The following is a 22,065-nucleotide window of genomic DNA, read 5'->3' as shown; positions in this document are numbered from 1 at the left end:
TAGAAGAAGACAGGAAGGCTCTGCTGACCCCAGTACGTCCACCAGTCTATTGGAACTCTCTTACACTACCTCAACCCAGATATCTAGAGAGGAAGCAACTCTCTTTTTAAGAGCTCTTAGTAGGCCCTGCAGTCATCCTGGAGAAAAGAGGACAATCCAGACAACACCACCTCATCAGATGAAAAGGAGGACAAGGGTAAAGAAGGTTCAGCTGGAGTTCTCCTATACCTCCCCAGGTGTAGGTTGTGGCATGGAAGGTTGTTCCTCAGTACTGGCTTGGAAGACTTCCTGAGGTTCCTCATGTGAGTCATCCCATTGTTTGCTCAGAGATCTGGAGAGCAGAGGAACTGGGGATGATCTGTTGGTGGTGGGGAAATCCCATGGTAGAGTATTGGAGCCTAATCTCTATCAGCCCAAGGAGCCATGTCCCTGGACCACTGTGGCACCTGTGTCAGATACCAGGGGCAGAATCCTCTCGATGAAGGTGAATGACACCTTTTATCCCAAGAGTGAGGGGCACAGGAGCCGACAGCAGACTCTGAAGAAAAACCCGAGTCACCCAACTAGGGAGACGTGGTATTATGCAATGCTGAAGACTGCTCATGTGTATCCAAAGATGTTGGTACCAGGGACAGCATACTTGGCTTGCCTCTAGATGGCACCAAGCAAGGCAGCACTGGACTGTCTGACGTTGGCTACGCCAGTACAAAGGGTTGGACCTCACTGGCAGGTAACTCCAACAAAGACTGAAAATATATCAGTACCGGATGACTTGTTTCCTGTACTGCTGGAGCACCCAGTACCAAGAGGCATAGCAGATCTCATGCCACAGCATAAGCCTTCAGTGTTGTCATTACCACGACGTTCCCCCCCGAGGCTGTGGCATTGAAGGGGTGATACAACAGTAGGGGTCAGTCTCAACACCACTGGTGATGGAGCCAACAACCCTGGACAAGACGAAGTTGGTAGTGGGACCTGTCAATCATCGGAGGACACTCTACCTCACCGTCCAGCTTGCTTGCTGGCAGATGGTACCAGAGACCTCGATTTTGTGGAGGAACCAGACATACTTTTGAGGCACGGTTTTTATGCTCCTTCCTGGGCTTCAGGGAAGGGAAACAGTCCTGAGACTATACTAGGTCTGGAGGAGCACTTCTGATGGAAGAAGTGCTCAGTACCTATCCTAAGGGGGAAGGTTCAGATGGTAGATGCAAGATAGACTCCATGAAAAGGTTACGCAGTCTCACCTCCCTATCCTTTCTAGTCCAGGACTTGAAGTCCCTGCAGATCTGACAACAGTCCCTAATGTGATCCTCCCTGGGGCACTTTAGACTCCTGGAATGAGGATCACTCACCAGCATAGACTTATTGCAGCTGGTGTAAGCCTTGAAGTCTAGAGATTGAGGCATGCCCTGGTACTCGGAGTTAGTACAGAACATTTGGGAATCAACACACTATTAAAATTAAGTAAAATAACAAATGAAATTTACTCTAAATCTCTAGCTAACTATAGATGAGTACACTAATTATATACAAGAGAACAAATTCCCTGATGGGGAAAACACTTGCAAAGCAAGTCAACACACTCAGACTACCAACATGGGCAGTAAGAAGGAACTGAGAGGGCTCAAGGGTGGTACAAAGGGCAGAGGGTGGTTTAAAGAGAAATACATCACACAGCAGTACAAGGCCACAAAGGGCGCACACATGCCACTAAGGGAAAATCTCCGACTTTGGTATACTGGGCATGCACATAACTGAAGCGGAAAGGACACGTGAAATCGCTCCAAGAACAATGACCACACCCTCATACAAAGACACCTATCATCCGATATTCAAAACAGTACATAGTCCCAAGGTCTTAGCAGATTTCTCGTTGTTCCTGAATATCAAACAATGGCAAAATGCTTTCTATCATTGTCATCTAGTCAGAAGACTGCCCAACCTTTCCTGTTAGAAGAAGATCTAGTCACTTGTGAGCCACATTTTTGTTACCTTCAGGCTGGATTAATACAAAGAACTCTTACTGAAGGAAAAAGTCATCAGATGCTGCACATGTAGTAATTCACCACGCAACATCACCACCCTTTTAAATAGGACACCCCAACGAATGCATGCTGCACTAATGCTCTGCCATCTTTACTGATTCCTGACCAAACAGTAATTTTTCATCAAGGTGTCAGCCCTTAATTTGAAAGCTTTGAATGGTTTGGGCCCTAGTTATCTCAGGTATCTCTTCTCTCTCTCTTCCATGACAGCTAACACTCAGGGCAAGGAGTCTGGAAAGAAAAACTCATTAAGTAGTTTGGGTAGTGCTTTGCTATGTACTTTTACTATGGAAAATCTCACGGAAATAAAAGGAATGGAAGCACCAATCATTTATATGGGAAGTAGCTATTATTCGTTAATCAATGCAGAAATATCCCGCATTATATTTAAGAAAAGAGCAACACATCATATTATGATAAGGTGCCCAATTAGCCATTACCTGGGTCTCGTGCCTCGACCGCTCTCGCATTTTGTTAGCACATAATTCATCCATTTTCGGGCAAAGTTGATATACTTATCTCCAATTTTCTGCCTGAATTCTCCAGACATCAGGCGAACAACTTCTTTATGGTACTACAATATATTAAAAAATATCCTTCAAGTATTAAAATTAAAATAAATCCATTATATATAATATCTACTGAAATATTTGCTAGCTAATACAACATTACAAGGAAGCACGATCACATCTCACTCTCATATAATTAATTCTATCCATACAATTTGCATGATTATTTATTTAACAATATCTTCAAGGGAAAGCCCCAAATACAAGACATTTAGTGCAAAAGAACCAAGACAAAAAGGTAGCATTTCAGCCATATAGCATACTGTGTGTGAGCATGCACTACTTTTAAACAATGTGCATACCAAGAAAGAATTATATTGTCTTGGCGGGAACAATACGCAGCTCTGCTGTCATATAGAGCAAGTCTCAAACTAGCATTGAGTAATATTCATACCTTAGAGGCAAATTTAATTTAAGTACTACATGGAAAGAATAAAGTCTTTGGATATGTAGATATGTGCACTAAAAGTTTCAGTAGGAACATGGGCTGTTTTAGAAGACTGTTCTTACAAGGATTCTGTACATAGTGAAGTGTGTACTGTCTCAAAGGTGTATTGAAAAAGGGTTTGAAGGAATCAAACAAGTGAAGATGTATCAGAAGTGGCCTGAAGCTGACATTTCCTGGTTGGCACACTAAGACAGGCATTGATGAGCTGCATCCACTGACATGAAGGGTTTAAAGATTAAATCTAAAGATTAAATTAAAATATTTTGCATTTACATAGTAGCTTGTATGGGCTTAGGAAGAAAAAATGAGGCAGAGAAAGATCAAGTGACACAGCTCACATCAAAATATTTCTGATCTCCTGTAAAAATTTGTCAGTGGGCAAAGCCTGAAAAGACTAAATTTAAAATTCAGACTGCCAACTAGGAATGCCTTGCCAAAGTAAGTTTCAAGGAGTTTAAGAGTTTGGCAGATTCAGCAGAACTACTCTCTCTCTCTTATGTAGTCTAAAGTTTTAATTTTCACACCATTTGCACAGATTGATTTTAATTTTCACAACATTTGCACAGAAAAGATTTGCACAGCTCCACACAATACTCCTATAAGAATTAACAGAATTCACTCAAAAGCATAATTCACTAATTTTTGGAAGTGAAAGAGTGGAATTTTATCAGTTTACCCCCCAAAATATGTTAAAAACATTCTTTTCCCACAAAAAATGCATATTCCCTTTTGCTCACTTACCTCAAACCCAAAATTGTAACTCTGAATCATGGCTTCTCGGTAGTACTGCTGCAGAGTGACAGATTCAGACTCATCAACCTCAGCATCAAATTCAGACGTGAACATGCGATCAACTCTGTCAATGGCGCAGCTTATCTTATTGCACAGTTGTAATGCATCGCTCTGAAGAACAAAAAGAAGTCCGCTTCAGTTGAAGAGAGACACTGAATTATTATTATTATTTATAGAACAGTAGTACCAAAGTCCCAAAGTAGTTGGGGTCCCGCTATGCTAAGCGCTGTAAGGAGACAAAGTCAAAGAGTGGATAAAACAAATGCCTGAGTGAAGATGAAGTCACAGGAATAAGAGGATGATTGTATAAGAGAGCACACCCACAGATCTTTTAAGACAATCACGAATTACAATTACGTGACTTAGCAGGTGATGCGCTTTATTCATATAAAACAACAATTCTTAACTCATACAGATCTATACAAACCAAACAGTTGCTTAAAATACTGTTTGTTGGCTACAGTACTATTTTATCAAATTCTGACCAAAATCTATAGTTTTGTGGGAAATAAATAAATACATGACTAGTTAATAAATGCCCACATTCTCAGATACTACATTTCACAGTAACAGCTGGCTGAGTTAGAAAAAGAGCACTACTGTTACTATCTATATAGAACATAACCCAGAGTCAAATTCTATCCATGGGTGCGTGGGCATGGGTGCCACTGACTTCAGTGGGACATCTGGGGACAGCCATGACTCCTTCAATTAGTAAATCCTTGTTTCCGTGGGTCCTGTGGTTTTGTAGGCCTACCCACTTTCATGTCACATAAAAGCATTTTAATGTTTGCTGTCCACAGTTTTGAAAATTCTCCTCATTTTTCCATCAAACTTTATAGATGATGGAAAAATGAGGAGAATTTTCAAAACTGTGGACAGCAAACATTAAAATGCTTTTATGTGACAATACATTAGATATAATAAATGAAGTTTGGTTTTTCTGACATTTTGAACACAGGAAGTTTTCAAGAACTAGCAAATGTACTTCATTTCAACTCTGTGATCCCTTTCTATGAAACTTTTTGTTTTGCCATGGTTCATGTGTCTACTGTACTACAGACTGGCTTCCTATTTTTTGTGTGTAGATTCTCTGACTTGTACATGCACATGATATTGCTCAAAAGTTGCATTCACAAGTGATTTGTGTGAGCGCAACGGATACTGAACAGAAAACATGGCCTACAACGACTTGTACAAAGTACAAATGCAGAGTATTGGTTTATTATCATCACTGGAATCAAATCATGTCAACAGCTTTTGAACCATTTGTGTTTTAATTTATATCAGTGAATGAAATGCAAATGATAAAACAATAAACAATCCTCATGGAAATAAATTAGAAGGCTGCTTACCTTTAGCTGCTGCAATGCTTTGGCAATGACTGGCTGGCTGGATGTCTGTTCATGATGCAAAGATACGAGCCCTTCAATAGACTGTTGGAAAGCTTTTCTCTGACTCACAAGATGGGCAGATTGCATGACTACAAAGAGGAGGTTGTCAACCTAGGAATACAAGATTAAACATACTGCCAAAGATGATACTCTCAAGTTCTTACAGATACAATAGGCTCTGGTAGCCATTTTTATGAAAAAGCTGTCTCATAATGGCAATTTTACTGTTCCCAAATGTTTTCTGGAACCCCCAAATATTATAAATCTTATTCTTTGATACTATAAGGATACTACATTTATACAAAAAGAACGAGCACCTTAGAGACTAACAAATGTATTTGGGCATAAGCTTTCATGGGCTAAAACTCACTTATACAAAGAGGAGCTCTTTCGCAATTGTGCTTTGACGAGTAGTATGTTTCCTCAATCATTTTTATAAGCGTAAGATACAAAAATTAAGATGGGTACGGCTTTAACACCACATGACTGGGTTTCAAGGGAGACATAAAAGGTTTCATTTCCTGAAGGGAAGCTAAGATTTCAGAAGTTTGGGAAACTGTGCCAAGGAACCAACCAGTTACACTTGCAAAAGTTAGCCTGTTAGCAAAATAACTACACTGTCACCCAAAATAGGTGATAAATGCCAGGAATAAGCAGACTTCATCCATGCTACAGAAGAGGCTTTAGCAACATGAACAAACATTTCCTAAGCAGGAAAAGAGACAGTTACCTTTTCGTAACTGCTGTTCAAGATGTGTTGCTCACGTCCATTCCGTTGTAGGTGTATGTGCTCGCCACATGCACCAGTGCCAGAGGTTTTTCCCTCAGTGGTATCGGTAGGGGACTGGCTCTGGCACCCTCTGGAGTGGTGCGTGTATGCACCAGTACAAGGGGCGCCGCGGGCTCCCCCTACCCTCAGTTCCTTCCTGCCAGAAACTCCAACAGCGGGGAAGGAAGGTGGGTCATGGAATGGACATGAGCAATACATCTTGAAGAACACCAGTTACGAAAAGTAATGGTCTTTTCTTTTTCGACTGCTTGCTCATGTCCATTCCATATTAGGTGATTCCCAAGCAGTGCCACCAGAGGTGGGTAGGAGTTTATGGACATGTCGACTGCAACACAGCTCTGCTGAAGCCATCATCATCTCTGGCCTGCTGAGTGATGGCATAATGCATTGTGAACGTGTGTACTGAAGACCACGTCATGGCCCTGCAGATGTCCTGGATAGGGTCACACGCCAGGAAGGCAGATGAAGACACCTGAGCCCTCGTGGAGAGAGCCTTCACTATCGGTGGAGGCACAGCTTGTGCCAAGTTGCAACAAGTACAGATGTAGGTGGTGATCCTCGAAATCATCTGAGAGGACACCGGACGGCCCTTCATCCTGTCAGCTGCCAGGATAAAGAGCTGGGCCAATACGCGGAAGGGATTGGTGCATTCCAATTAGAACGCCAGGGCACTCCGGACATCCAGAGCATGTAGCCGCCTGTCCTCATTGGTTGAGTGAGGCTTTGGACAGAACGCCGGGAGAAAGATATCTTAGTCAACATGGAAATGAGACACCACCTTCAGCAGGAAAGCCAGATGGGGCCTCAGCTGAACCCTGTCTTTGTAGAATACCGTGTACAGTGGCTCCGAAGTAAGGGCTTTGATCTCAGATACACGCCTCGCTGAGCTAATCGCTACGTGGAATGCAACCTTCCACGACAGACGGGAATGGGAACAAGATGCTATGGGCTCAAAGGGGGAACCCCTGAGCTGGAGAGGACGAGGTTGAGGTCCCATTCAGGGACCGGGTCCTAGATCAGCTGAAAGAGCCATTCAAGGCCCTTCAGGAAACGGATCGACATCTCATGCGAGAATTCCGATTTACCTGGACACAATGATGGAAGGCCAACATGGCTGCCAGGTGCACTTTGATCAAAGAGAAGGCAAGGCCCTGGTGCTTTAATTGAAGCAAGTAATTCAGGATGGATTGCAAAGAAGACTGAGTTGGGGAGATGATGTGCTCCGACGCTCAGCAGCAGAAACGCTTCCACTTTGCCAGGTAAGTCACTCTGGTGAAGGGCTTTCTGCTTTCCAAAAGAACCTGCTGTACCTGACTAGAGCAGGCCTGGTCCTCCAGATTCAACATCCAAGCCGTGAGGTGGAGAGAGGTAAGGTTCGGGTGCAGGAGCGAATCATGATCCTGCAAGAGTAGCTCTGGGCGGCTAGGCAGTAGCCACAGAGCTACCCCAGCCACTTCCATTGATCAGAACAAATGCCGGCGAGGCCACGCTGGGGCAACCATAATGACTCGCACCTTGTCGCTCTTGATTTTTGAGAGGGCTTTGCTGATAAGCGGAACTGGCAGGAACGCGTATATCAAGTCTCCCAACCATGACAGGACAAAAGCATTGGAAAGGGAACGCCTCTGCCGAGGCCTTGGAGAGAGCAGAACTGATGACACTTTCTGTTCTGTCTGGTGGCGAACAGGTCAACTCGGGAAAGGTGTGGAAGGAAGACGCCACAGGCTAGCCGGATGGCCATAAGCTCCGTGACGTTTATATGTAATGTGAGCTCCTCTCAAGACCATGTCCCTTGAGTCTACAGCATACTGAGATGTGCTCCCCAACCGATATCAGGGAGACCGTGGGTCATGGACTTTCGAACAGCACTCCTTCCAACACCAACTTCAGGTTGGTCCACCACTGCAGAGTTAATTACCCTCAGAGGGACCACGACAACCTTGTCCAGGTGATGCCTGGCTGGGGAGTAGACTACCCTTAGTCACATTTGAAGGGGGTGCAGCCTGAGTCTCGAATGGCGGACAACATATGTGCAATGCTGCCACGTGACCCAACAGTCTGAGAAAGACCCAGGCTGTGATGAGCAGATGTGCGCGGATGCTGGCAATTAGATGTGAGATTGCCCTGAACTTGGCCTCTGGTAGAAATGCTCTGGCGCGGGTAGAGTCAAGTACCGCCCCGATAAACTATCTGTTGGACTGGGATTAAAATTGATTTTTGTTCATTTATCAGCAGGCCCAGAGTTTGACAAGTGGCTTGCAGCATATTGACGCTGCTCTGGACCTGGACCCTGGAGCAGCCCTTGATGAGCCAGTCGTCCAGGCACGGGTAAACCTGGATACCCCGATGCCTGAGGTAGGCCGTAACCAGCAACATGCATTTTGTAAACACTCTGGCGCTGTTGCTAGGCCAAGAGGGAGCACTGCATATTAGTAGTGGGCGGTCCCAACTATGAACCGTAGGAACCACATGTGACTATGGAATATCGGTATGTAAAAGTAAGCGGCTTTCAAATCGAGGGCAGAGTACCAGTCTCCCAGATCCAGGGACGGAATGATGGAGGCCAGGGAGACCATGTGAAACTTCAACTTCTTGAGGTACTTGTTGAGATTCCGCAGGTCGAGGATGTTGTAGACCCCCTTTGGCCTTAAAAAATAGCGAAAGTTAAACCCCTTGCCCCTTAAATGCAATAGGACTTCCTCCACAGCTCTCACTTGCAGAAGGCCCTGCAGCTCCTGAGCGAGCAGATGCCTCTGAAAAGGGTCCCTGAAGAGGGACGGAAAGAGGGGGGGCTAGAGGAGGGGACAGAAATAAACTGGAGAGTATATCCCCCTGCTACTGTGCTGAGGACCCACTGGTCTGATGTTATAGAAGCACAAGCAGGGAGGAAGGGAGACAGGTGGTTGGAAAATAACAAGGGAGCAGGATCCAGGACACAGGCTGGAAGGTCACGCTCGAGTGCACCCTCAAAATGCCTGCTTACCATCCAGTTGGTTATGGGTGGAGCTCGAGTGAGCAGAGGATGCTGGCTGGTGGCCTTGCTGGTGCTTACAGCCCTTGCCCTTCTTATAGAAGGTCTCCCAAACCTATGGGTCTGTTGCAGCTTCAACTTCCTTGACGGCCCCATCGTGTACAGGTTCAGGGTGCACAAGGTAGCCCTCGAGTTTATAGGCCATGCAATTTCTTGTCTCTCTGCTCAGAAAACAGTGCCAGGTCATCAAATGGGAGGTCCTGGATGGACTGTTGAACCTCAACCGAAAGGCCCAACAACTGCTGCCAGGGTGCCTGCCTCATCGAAATGACCGAGGCCATAGTTCGGGCCACAGAGTCTGTCGCATTTGAGGCCACTTGGAGTGCTGCCCTGGCCACCGTCCTGCCCTCATTGAGGATAGCCAGGAATTCCTTCCTAGGTTCCTCTGGCAGCAAGTCTGAGAATTTGGCCATTGACTGCCAGATGTTAAAATCATAGTGGCCAAGCAAGGCCTGATGGTTAGCCACTTTCCGCAGGAGGCTGGATGTAGAATAAATTTTTCTACCAAAGAGATGGAGCCTCTTTGCTTCCTTGTTCCTAGGCGTTGATCCCGGCTGGCCCTGTCTGTTGTGCTCATTGGCTGCCGACAACCAGTGAGCTTGGGGCAAGTTGGGTATAAAGATACTGATACCCCTTAGCGGGGACGTCGTATTTTCGCTCTGCCCGCTTGGAGATGGGAGGCAGTGAGGAAGGTGTCTGCCACAGGGCCTTAGTGATTTTCACCACTCCCTCGTGCACTGGCAATGCCACCCTGGCGGTGGCTGCCAATCTCAGTACATCAAACAGGGAGTTCGAGGGGTCTGCCAGCTCCTCAGCTTCCAGCCCCAGGTTTGAGGGGACCCTCTTCAGGAGGTCCTGGTGAGCCTTGGCATCGTCCTGGGGAACTGGGTGAGAGGGCCCTGCTATCCCTCATCAGGCAAAGAAGACGAGGAAGCAGGTACAGGCAGGTCTCCCAATTGCGCCGTTTCTGCCACGGGAGCCTCAGCAGAAGCTGGCTGAAGCTGGGGAACCTGCTCTGATTCCGCATCCAAATCAGGGGGCAGGCGGGTGACTGTCGCTGACCATTTGTCAGATGCCCCCAAGGCTGACATATGCCCCTGCAATGGTTGGGGAAATTCCCAAGGGTTCCAAAATTGCCAGGGGGCAGGCCACTGGCCCTGGGGCCATGTTGCCACTGGTGACCCAGCAGGGAATGCCAGCGCCTTGATGGGTGCCCTGGCCCACAGGCAAGATTTCCTCCTCGCTGTCAGAGCCCGAGGAGGGGGATACATGCCTGAGGGACCAGGATGGCGCCAAGGCCACCTGTCTACCCCAATCCTGTCAGCTCTGGCCCCAGACCTCCGCTGAGGTTCTGTAGGAGGGTGATGGCTCTTGGTGCGGCAGTGGCGTTCGGCGGATCGGTGACGGTACCCCTGTTATTGACACCGTACACTTAGCAAGCGGTGCTGCTCCACAGAGCAGGAATGTGAGTAAATTGATGTGTTGGAGACTGTCAACGCACTCACGTTGCAGCGGTACAGTGATCGGGCTCCAGCGTCTTGACCTTCCAGAGCAGTACAGTGAGCTGGGGAAGTGGCTTGGCTGCTTCTGGCACTGGGTTGCCGGGGATTGGTGCTGCACCTCTGTGCCAGCCCACTGGCGACCGCTGTCTCAAGCCCAAGGAACACTGCCCCGAGTCCGGGGACCGACTCCAGGAACTCTGGCTGGCAAACCAACCTTCATCCAGATGGCTCTGCTCAGGCGAGCTCTGGCACCCCCAGCGGCAAGGATCGGTGCTGCACTAATGGGGACCGTTGGAAGGGTCTCAAGGCAGGTTATCCCTAGAGCGGGGTATCTCCGTGACTGGCATAGGCTGCACCGGCAGGGACAAAATGTCCTTTGTGGCCTGAAAGGTATCCGGTGTGGAAGGCACTGCCAGGTGCCGAGTGCCTCTGCTGCTCCCCGGGGTAGCAGGCAGGTCTTGGATTGGGCTCAACCGCTCAGTGGGAATCAGAGCCCGACCTCTGTCTGGAGGGGAAGAGCAGCCCCTCACAGGTCTTTGCTCTCCTCCTTCCCTTTACGGGACATAGAAGAACGTTCCCTCCCAACCTTTCTTTGCTTTGTAGCTGGTACCAGGATGGGGATCAGCACCAGTCTGAGGCCAGTACCAGCGGCGCGCTCCACACTGATGCCGCAGTGCTAGAAGCAGAATCCGATTTGGTCGGCTCTTGATTGCTTAGAGACTAATGTCCCGCTGGTTTCTGGTCCACGGTCTGAAGCTCTTGTCACTAACATAGATTTCCCCTAAGCACTTCAAACATCTTCTATGGGGATCACTGACTGCCATGGGTTTCTTGCAACAGTCACAAGGTTCGAAGCCCGGGAACCAGGGCATGCCCCATCCTTAGGCTAAGTCCTATTCAGGACTAACAAACTAATACTAAGGCCTGGTCTACACTACAAGTTTATGTCGGATTTAGCAGCATTAAATCCGAATTAACCCTGCACCCGTCCACACAATGAAGCCATTTTTTTTTTTTGACATGAAGGGCTCTTAAAACCAATTTCTGTACTCCTCCCCAATGAGGGGATTAGCGCTGAAATCGACATCGCCATTTCGAATTAGGGTTAGTGTGAACAAAATTCAAAGGTATTGGCCTCTGGGAGCTATCCCACAGTGCACCATTGTGACCGCTCTGGACAGCACTCTGAACTCGGATGCACTGGCCAGGTGTACAGGAAAAGCCCCGGAAACTTTTGAATCTCATTTCCTGTTTGGCCAGGCGAGCTCATCAGCACAGGTGACCATGCAGTCCCAGAATCGAAAAAGAGCTCCAGCATGGACCGAACGGGAGGTACTGGATCTGATCGCCGTGTGGGGAGAGGAATCCGTGCTATCAGAACTACAATCCAAAAGACAAAATGCCAAAACATTTCAAAAAATCTCAGAGGCCATGAGGGACAGAGGCTACATCAGGGACGCAACACAGTGCCGCGTGAAACTTAAGGAGCTCAGACAAACGTACCAGAAAACCAAAGCATCAAACGGATGCTCCGGGTCAGACCCCAGACATGCCACTTCTACGCGGAGCTGCATGCAATTCTAGGGGAGGCTGCCACCATTACCCCACCCCTGTCCATGGACTCCAAGGATGGGATACTCTCCGTCATGGCTGAGGATTTTGCAGATGGGGAAGATGAGGACGACGACGAGCTTGGGGAGAGCACACAGCACACCGTTTTCCCCGACAGCAAGGATCTTTTTATCACCCTGACTGAAATACCCTCCCAACCCAATGAAGCCGGAGAAGGGACCTCTGGTGAGTGTACCTTTTTAAATATAATACATGTTATAAAAGCAAGCGTTTTTTAATGATTAAGTAGCCCTGAGGACTTGGGATGCACTCGTGGCCAGTACTGCATAGGGGAAATAGTACAAATAGGGGAATTTGATTAAGGGGACATTCAGAGGTGCCCGTTCCTACTGGGCTGTTTGCCTGTGGCTGAAAAGAAATCCTCCCTGCAGTTAGCCACGCGGGCGGGGGGGAGGGCATTGGCGCTGGGCTGTTCACGTTTGGCTAGCAGGGATCTTCCCTGATACCAGCCACGCGGTGGGGGGAAGGGAAAAGTGAACATCCCAGAGAATTGGATGGGGGGAGGGGGTTAGTTTAGTTTCTGCTGCTGCACGTTAACAGGAAAACTACAGCAGTAAATGGCCATCTCAACGGGCGTTGCTTGATATGGGAAAGGGGAGGGGGCTGCTGCTATGAAGGTTGCAGAACCTGAAAGACTATGGCTTACCATAGCCACCTGCAAGCCGAATTCTGTTGCCCGGCCCTGCGTGTGTGATCTCTAACACCAAAGCCGCAGGCACTCAATATAAGATGCAAAATGCGACCTTGTACCAAAATCTCATGTGCTATGTAATGTGAATAGTGTTGTTCACCGTGAAAGAGTATAGCCACAGTTCTGTAAAATGTATCTTTTTAAATACTTCACTCCCGTTTTTTCCTCCAGCAGCTGCAAATGTTTCAAGCCTCCCTTCTCCATCCCAGAGGCTATCTCAGATAAGGCGGCGAAAAAAACGCATGCGCGATGACATGTTCTCTGAGCTCATGCAGTCATCCGGCACTGACAGAGCTGTATGGAGGGATACAATAGCAGAGTACAGGATGGTGGCCAATGAACGTGAGGAGAGGTGGCGGCAGGAAGATCAGAGGAGGCATGAGGAAACGCTGGGCATACTGCGGGATCAAACGGACATGCTCCAGCGTCTGGTGGAGGTTCATGAACGGCAGCAGGATCACAGACTGCCGCTGCAGCCCCTGTTTAACCGCCCTCCCTCCTCCCCAAGTTCCATAGCCTCCCCACCCAGACGCCCAAGAACATGGGGTGGGAGGCTCCGGGCACCCAACCATTCCACCCTAGTGGACAGCCCAAGCAACAGAAAGCTGGCATTCAACAAGTTTTAAAGTGGCCTTTTCCTTCCCACCCGGGCTACCTTGTGAGTTATCTCCCTATTTTTATAATCAATTAATAAAGAATACATGTTTTTTAAACAATAGTGACTTTATTTCCTTTGCAAGCAAGCTGTGATCGAAGGCAGAAGGGTGGGTGGCTTACAGGGAATTAGAGTCAACCAAGGGGGCGGGTTTTCATCAAGGAGAAACAAGCAGAAGTGTCACACAGTACCCTGGCCAGTCATGAAACTGGTTTTCAAAGCTTCTCTGATGAGCACCGCTTCCTGCTGTGCTCTTCTAACCACCCTAGTGTCTGGCTTTGCATATTCAGCAGCCAGGTGATTTGCATCAACCTCCCACCCCGCCATAAACATCTCCCCCTTACTCTCACAAAGACTGTGGAGCACACAACAAGCAGCAATAACAATGGGAATATTGGTTTCGCTGAGGTCTGAATGAGTCAGTAAACTGCGCCAACGACCCTTTAAACATCCAAATGCACATTCTACCACCATTCTGCACTTGCTCAGCCTATAGTTGAAAAGCTCCTGACTACTGTCCAGGGTGCCTGTGTACGGCTTCATGAGCCATGGTATTAAGAGGTAGGCTGGGTCCCCAAGAATAACTATTGGCATTTCAACATCCCCAACGGTTATTTTCTGGTTTGGGAAGTAAATCCCTTCCTGCAGCCATTTAAACAAACCATTTCCCTTTTAAGTTTCATCTCATGGCGATTCGGTCCTACCGGCAGTGCACTGTCTTTTAATCAGCAGCCAGCAGAAGACAATGGCCAGCAGTCATACTGCACCGTCTTCTGCCGAGCACCCAGGTGATGACGATGGCTAGTGGTCGTACTGCACAGTCTGCTGCCAGCAAGATGTATAAAGATAGATGAAGTGGATCAAAACAAGAAATAGACCAGATTTGTTTTGTACTCATTTTCCCTCCGTGAAATCAATGGCCTGCTAAACCCAGTTTTGAGTTCTGTCCTTGAGGTTTTGAGTTCTATCCTTGAGGGGGCCATTTTGTTTCTCGCAAAGCCACCCCCTTTGTTGATTTTAATTCCCTGTAAACCAACCCTGTAAGCCATGTTCTCAGTTGCCCCTCCCTCTGCCAGAGCAACGGCAAACAATCATTTTGCGCCCTTTTCCCTGGATTGCCCAAGCAGGAGCAGACGCCATAGCACAGCAAGCATGGAGCCCGTTCAGCTCACCCCAGCAGTTATGACCATTGTAAACACCTCGTGGATTATCGTGCAGTGTATGCAGAAACAGCACCTGAAAAACCAGGCGAGGAGGCAACGACAGCGCGGTGATGAGGCCCTGAACACACTTTTCTCTAAAACCGCGTTCCCCCACAATTTGGAGATCATGGTGTTAATGGGGCAGGCTCATGCCGTGCAACACCGATTCTGGGCCCAGCAAACAAGCACAGAGTGGTGGGACCACATAGTGTGGCAGGTCTGGGATGATTCCCAGTGGCTCCGAAACTTTCGCATGCGTAAGGGCACTTTCATGGAACTTTGTGACTTGCTTTCCCCTGCCCTGAAGTGCAAGAATACCAAGATGAGAGCAGCCCTCATAGTTGAGAAGCGAGTGGCAATAGTCCTGTGGAAGCTTGCAACGCCAGACAGCTACCGATCAGTCGGGAATCAATTTGGAGTGGGCAAATCTACTGTGGGGGTTGCTGTGATGCAAGTAGCCAACGCAAATACTGAGCTGCTGCTATCAAAGGTAGTGACTCTGGGAAATGTGCAGGTCATACTAGATGGCTTTGCTGCAATGGGATTCCCTAACTGTGGTGGGGCTATAGACAGAACGCATATCCCTCTCTTGGGACCGGACCACCAGGGCAGCCAGTACATAAACCGCAAGGGGTACTTTTCAATGGTGCTGCAAACACTGGTGGATCACAAGGGACGTTTCACCAACATCAACGTGGGACGGCCGGGAAAGGTTCATGATGCTCGCATCTTCAGGAACTCGCGTCTTCAGGAACTTCAGGAAGACGGTGCAGTATGACTGCTGGCCATTGTCTTCTGCTGGCTGCTGATTAAAAGACAGTGCACTGCCGGTAGGACCGAATCGCCATGAGATGAAACTTAAAAGGGAAATGAACTGGCTGAGTCACTCCCATGTTTGCCCAGGCGCCCCTGACCTCATCGAGGTCGGTTAAAAGAGCACCCTGGACTACGTCGACGACGGCTACCAGTCATACTGCACTGTCTGCTGCCAAAAAGCAATAAACTGTTGCTGTGTAGCAATGCAGTACCACGTCTGCCAGCACCCAGGAGACGTACGGTGACAGTGAGCTGAGCGGGCTCCATGCTTGCCATGGTAAGGCATCTGCACAGGTAACTGAAGAAAAAAAGGTGCAAAACCAGAGTCTGCCCTTGCTTTCACAGAGGGAGGGATGGAAGGCAGGCCTGACAATATGTACCCAGAACCACCCGCGACAATGTTTTAGCCCCATCAGGCATGGGGATTTCTACCCAGAATTTAAATGGGCGGCGGAGACTGCAGGAACTGTGGGATAGCTACCCATAGTGCAACGCTCCGGAAGTCTACGGTTGCCTCGGTACTGTGGACACACTCCGCCGACTACATGCACTTAGAGCATTTGTGTGGGGACACACATAATCGACAGTATAAAAACGCTTTCTACAAAACCGACTTCTATAAATTCGACCTAATTTCATACTGTAGACAAGGCCTATGTCTACACTAAGGGAACTATAAAACTAACAAATTTCTAACAACTATATACAGAAAGTTCACAACTAGGCACAGTTGAGAGGAGGAAGCTTCCCAAGGCAAGAAGACGTTCCAGTACCGTCACTGGCGGTAAGAAGGAACTGAGGGTGGGGGGAGCCAGCAGCTCTCCTTATACTGGTGCATATGCGTGCCACTCCAGAGGGCTCCAGAGCCGGTCCCCTATGGATACCACTGAGGGAAAAACTTCCAGCACCGGCACACACACCTACAATGGAATGGACATGAGCAAGCACTCAAAGAACTATGTTACACTTATGAATTCCTAAAATATGCATATATCCTTTAGGAACCAACGTTCAGCGTTTCAGCAAAACCTACAAAGATAAATAAGATAACAGATGGTCCCAGAGCAAAGCCAAGGTCATGATTCACACTCTGAGCTGTTAATGACAAACTGCAAGAACCCAGTTGTAATAATGTATTAATTACAGCAGATCAAGTCCAAATTCAGTTACATGGTTAGTACTCCAGAGTCATGACTGTCATTCATAATGTACTTCAATATAGAACAAAAACTGAATGTTAGATTCTAATTGAAGGGACACTGTCAATTATTTTTAGGATTAAACTTTTTATATTAAAAAGAATTTTACAAAGCTTAAGATTTAAAGACATGTTTTCAGAAATATTGCTTTTAATTTTCAATGAAAATTTATAATTTTTAAACATTTCCCTGCAGTTTAGAATATAGAAAGTGTGGAAGATTTAGTAGGTCTTCATATATTACTTTACTTTTTTACTTCCTTACTTTTTAAACATAGCCTTTCAAAAAAAAATCAATAATGCTTTTTACATATATATAATATATATATATATATAAATAAAAATAAAAGAAATTTGGATATAATTTCCAAACCAAATTCTGTGTCTTGTGATTTTCTTGAAGAAATAAATACTAACTTTAAAAAAGCCTGATGTTTTACAATATCTGTAAAAAAAAAATTAACAAGGACGTCATCGGAGACTAGATTAGCTATCATTAGTGTATACTTATCACTGAGCAGTCTGTAGTATTAACAAACAAGAAGCAATGTCTGAATATTACAAACAGCCGTATACATGGAAGAGGTATTCTAACACTTAACTAGTGGGTCAGCCCAGGAAGTCTGAAGGCAAGCCAAAGCTGGTTTAGGAGCTAAAAAAGCCAGGGCATAAGGGAGCTGAATCAGGGTAGGGATGTGAGGAAGCGTAGAGAACACTGGAAGGAAAAATCTTACTTGGCTCTGGTGGTAGGGGTTGTGGGCAGAAGGGAAGGGGAGTCCTGGCTGCATATAGTGAAGCAGAGGGAATGGTGGAAGGAACCCCCGGCTGGCTCAGAGTATGAATGGGAAGATTTCTTCCTGCAGAGCTTAGGAATTCCTATATTTAGGTACTCACAAGTTTCCTATCACTTTAGTATCTGTGCACCTCACAAACACGAATGAATGCCATTGCACATCAACCCAGTGAAATAGTGAACTGTTAGTTCAGTTTCTACACATGGGGAACTGAGACACAGAGATTAAAGCCAAGATTTTCAAAAACAGGTGCCTAAAGTTACAACCTAAATAACAGGTTTTAGAGTAACAGCCGTGTTAGTCTGTATTCACAAAAAGAAAAGGAGTACTTGTGGCCTAAATAAGTGGCATGAATTTCAAAAATGCTGAGCATCCAGTAGCACCAACTCAAGTCTAATTTGAGGCACCCATTTTTTTAATTAATATTTTGGAATAAGTGATTTGCCCAGCATCAGAAGCAATTTGTTTCATGACATAATGCACCCAAAAGAAACACCAATGGCCTATCAGTTCACAAGATATGATGGCTTTTTGGCTAAAACAAAACACTATCAGTCCAATTATACATCTGATCCTGAGCAGCTCTGTTGTGGATAATTTATTAATTATTTTGATTTAATGGGGAAGGAACTGTTTTTGTAAATAAGAATGTTGCTTTCAAAAATAGTCTCGTTCAATTCCTAAAGTAACATATATTTAGAGATAAAATATCAAAGCAAGAACATTTTAAGTTATTGTCCTGGATAACTATTACATTTCCAATACACCTTAGCCACAGAAGGCAGAATGTCTCATTTAATGTCTGTGGTCATTATTCTGGAAGCACTTCACCTCCAAGGAAAAGTAGACTACATAAAATGGAAAACACGTACCTGCATACTACTTAAGGTATCAACAGTTTCCACCTGAGGCACTATTTTGACTGGCTGTCCTTCCCATGTGTTCCAGCTGTCATCTAATTCATGGTCTTTATCACTGTGCTTGGTCATCAGTAAGTAGGCCTCATATGCAACCTCCTCTGAATCTTTAGAACAGTCCTTTCCTGCAGCTGCGTTTAGTAGCTGTAAAATCACAGATTTCTCCGCTGCAAGATTATCTGGGACAAATACGTGTAAGTTTTCAAGTCCAGGGATTTGCACCTGCAGAAAGAATAAAATGACATTCAGTGAGCAAAACTGCACACCACTACTCAGCTTTTCAGTATGTTGCACACACAGCAGAGTCCGCTTAAAATGGTCATTTCAGCTCTAGACATATTCTCCATTTTAAGCATAGAAAATATCACTAAACTGGTAATATCTCTAGAAGTGCAGCCACTCTAGCAATATACTCACTTTTAATCACATCACACCACCTGTGCTGACGACTTATGTGCTAAAAATCAAAGTAACACACTGTAAGTATGGTGATGCCACAGCAACTTACAATACAAAGTTGCTCCCACACACATCTTCAAATGATTATTTTATATGTATCATTTAAAAAGATGTCCCTTCCCAATGTTAAAATCATTATAAGGAACAAAGAAACAAAGTCAAAGCTACCATGACATTAAATATTAGTTCCCTTCTGCTTAAACAATGGAACATTTAAAAAAAAAAAATCGGGGAAAAAGTTCACTCTAATTCTGGAACTATTCATATAACTTTCCCCGACAGCCATGACAGAAACACATACTGTCTTGGCATGAAAGGACTGATCAAAACAATGGCTTGTCTCTTTAGTTATTGCTGACACACAAATTTACAGAGGTTAATTTGTTTTGTATTATTGTGATAGAGTCCAAGGACAGATTTCCATTTTAAGTAAAGTATTATTTAAGGAATATTACATATGGTAAATAAATTTCTTATTCAAAAAAATGGTGCCACAACTCTTTTTACGAAGTTAGGAATTCGTGTTGTCAGAAGTTAAACATAATGGATCTCACACATTAAGGCAATGTGTAGAGAGAAAAGAGCAACATCTCTAAGGATGATGCTATTCAAGTGCCCAATGAAACTTAATTCTCTCTTCTCTTGTTCACTGTAAAACGGATCTTCACGGATAACTACATTTCTGACTACACTATTCAAAAAAATAAGACTGCTGCCTCCCTTCCTGGCCACATCTTAATAACTGCTTAATGGCAGAAAGCAACAAAAATTAGCTATCATGTATAACCCATTTTTAAAGTTACATCATTAAGCCATTTACATTATTTTTTTTCACAACACCAGAATTTGTCCATTTTCTTTTCCCTCTTTATCATGATCCCCCCTTCAGTGGTTTTTGAACCTCATAAATGAGGTCTCAAAATCCTTCATTTACTTTTGCCTGTTAATGCCTTCTCCTGCCCCCTAGGCCTAACATGTCAGTCAGCATTTTTCTAGCTGCAGAAAAGACAAAACTCTATTCAGAGTCTGTCAGGACCCATCTACACTAGTTTCCCTGTGCAAGAAAACAGTTTCTATAAACAGCTTTTACAAACACAGCTGCATTGGCTGGAATGTGGAAAAACATTAAAAAAAATTCAAGATTACGAAGGTTAGTTAACTTTACTAGTTTTTCAGTTTTCAAAGCTAAGCCCACACTCTCCACCACATCTGCAATCACACAAATCATTTTAAACAACTATGTTTACACCAATTTCCTGGCACAAAGGATAACAGTGCAGTAGGTATCCTCAATATGTCAATGCCTCTCTGTCGGGAGGAGGGGACACTGCAAATGTCATTTAGGGAATTTTTAATCCCCTAAACCCAACTCTTTAGGCTAAATATGACCTCTGCAAGAAGGCTAAATTCAAATACTGCACTCAACATTTTTAAAATTACATTTCTTAATTTTACAATTTAAACCAGTTTGATTAGAGGCTGGAACTTAAAACTACAAGGTTGTTATTGATACTTTAGAAATAAAAAAGAAACATTTTGTGAAACTAATTTGCATCTGATCTGACTAGGCTGCCAACATTAAAAGTCAAATGCATTTTCAGAAGGCCAAGATGATAAATCCCAAAATTCATTTTGGAAAAAGAAAAGGAATACTTGTGGCACCTTAGAGACTAACCAATTTATTTGAGCATGAGCTTTCGTGAGCTACAGCTCACTTCATCGGATGCATACCGATGAAGTGAGCTGTAGCTCACGAAAGCTCATGCTCAAATAAATTGGTTAGTCTCTAAGGTGCCACAAGTACTCCTTTTCTTTTTGCAAAGACAGACTAACACGGCTGTTACTCTGAAACCTGTCATTTTGGAAAAAGAAGGTTAAAAGATCTCATTACAGAATAGATGCAATAAAAAACCATTTCAAACTAACGATTTTATTCTCCCATCAAAATGTATATACAACTCTGATTAACATTAACTACACTTATGCTCACATATAGGATAACAGACTACTGTCAAGGAAGAAATTTTATATTATACGTTTTACACAGCAAAGACAAAAGGACACAGTAAGAAACTCTATTACCATAGTATCCGAGTAACTCACAATCTTTAGCATATTTATCCTCGCAAATAGGTGAGGTAGAGAAGTGCTATTTTGTGAGGTAGGGAAGTGCTATTAATCACATTTTACAGATGGGGAACTGAAACACAGGGAGACTAAGTGATTCGCCCAGTGTCACACAGGAAATCTGTGTCGGAGCAGCCAAGTGAACCTAGGTCTCCCAAGACCTAGGCTAGCACGCTTGCCAATGTAGGATTCTTCCTCCAAGTACAAGATATACCAGGAATACAGACTGGAGATTTGGCCCAATCTTGTAGATTATTTGAAAGCTGTTGCAGCTAACACAAATGCTGGTGGTTTTAGAAAAGCTGCACTTTCAAAATAGAAGAAATTAACTTGATTGCCACAGCTCAATTCTAAGAAGTTGATAATACAAATTCAGCAAGAAATAGATGCACTTAAGTCACATACAGCTTTGTTTTGGATACCTTGTTTAGCATTAACCATGTAAGTGTGATGTCTCTAAATGGATTTTACCTTCACATACTGTTTTGTTTTCAGGACATTCAGGAACTCTTGCACAGGGGCCGACAATGTGAATTCTGCTGCTATTTCAAGGTCCTAATGACAGTTATAAAAAGAAACTCTTTACTGAATTGAAGTGTATTAAGCAGAGAAATAAAAATGAACATTAGTAAGTTAGATCAAACACCACTGTTACTTTACCTTCCTCAGCATCTTAGCAAAGCCAAGAGCTTTGGAGGCCCTCTCTCTAGCTTCATGAAAGAGCTCTTTCAGTGCCCGACTGGTCTCTATAACAGACCTCCTGTAATGTTGATTAGAATGACGTTACTACATTTTAAATACACAATAGTATGAACAGTCTGAAAAAATACAAGATAAATGTGCAAACATTTCAGCAAACTGAAATGAACTTACATCGCTCAGACACATATGTCACAGAAATATAAAAACAACACAGAGAACAGTATATAAAATGTTTCTCATGCCCTTAGCTATAAGCAAGGTTATTAGCTTTCACATACACAAAACAAAGATGAATTAC

At 44.9% G+C, this 22,065-nt stretch overlaps 1 protein-coding gene across 7 annotated transcripts in view; it reads right to left on the bottom strand.

Annotated features, from left to right (window-relative positions):
* MAP3K4 (mitogen-activated protein kinase kinase kinase 4) overlaps nucleotides 1-22,065 on the bottom strand; it is a 142,924-nt gene that overhangs the window by 50,217 nt on the left and 70,642 nt on the right. For all 7 annotated transcript variants that reach the window (XR_012667704.1, XR_012667705.1, XM_075126848.1 and 4 more), the window contains exons 8-13: nucleotides 21,726-21,825; nucleotides 21,537-21,620; nucleotides 18,435-18,701; nucleotides 5,213-5,362; nucleotides 3,807-3,968; nucleotides 2,489-2,622 (exon numbers count right to left, since the gene is read on the bottom strand). Coding sequence is in view for 5 of the 7 variants with exons in the window: in XM_075126848.1 (XP_074982949.1) it covers nucleotides 2,489-2,622; nucleotides 3,807-3,968; nucleotides 5,213-5,362; nucleotides 18,435-18,701; nucleotides 21,537-21,620; nucleotides 21,726-21,825 (897 nt within the window). In the remaining 2 variants the exon portion in view is untranslated. The remainder of the gene's footprint in view (nucleotides 1-2,488; nucleotides 2,623-3,806; nucleotides 3,969-5,212; nucleotides 5,363-18,434; nucleotides 18,702-21,536; nucleotides 21,621-21,725; nucleotides 21,826-22,065) is intronic.

This window comes from Caretta caretta, chromosome 3 (genome assembly GCF_965140235.1).
Source record: "Caretta caretta isolate rCarCar2 chromosome 3, rCarCar1.hap1, whole genome shotgun sequence".
Lineage (NCBI taxonomy): Eukaryota > Metazoa > Chordata > Testudines > Cheloniidae > Caretta > Caretta caretta.
Note: the sequence above shows the minus strand (reverse complement) of the source record. Positions and strands in the feature narration are given on the sequence as shown.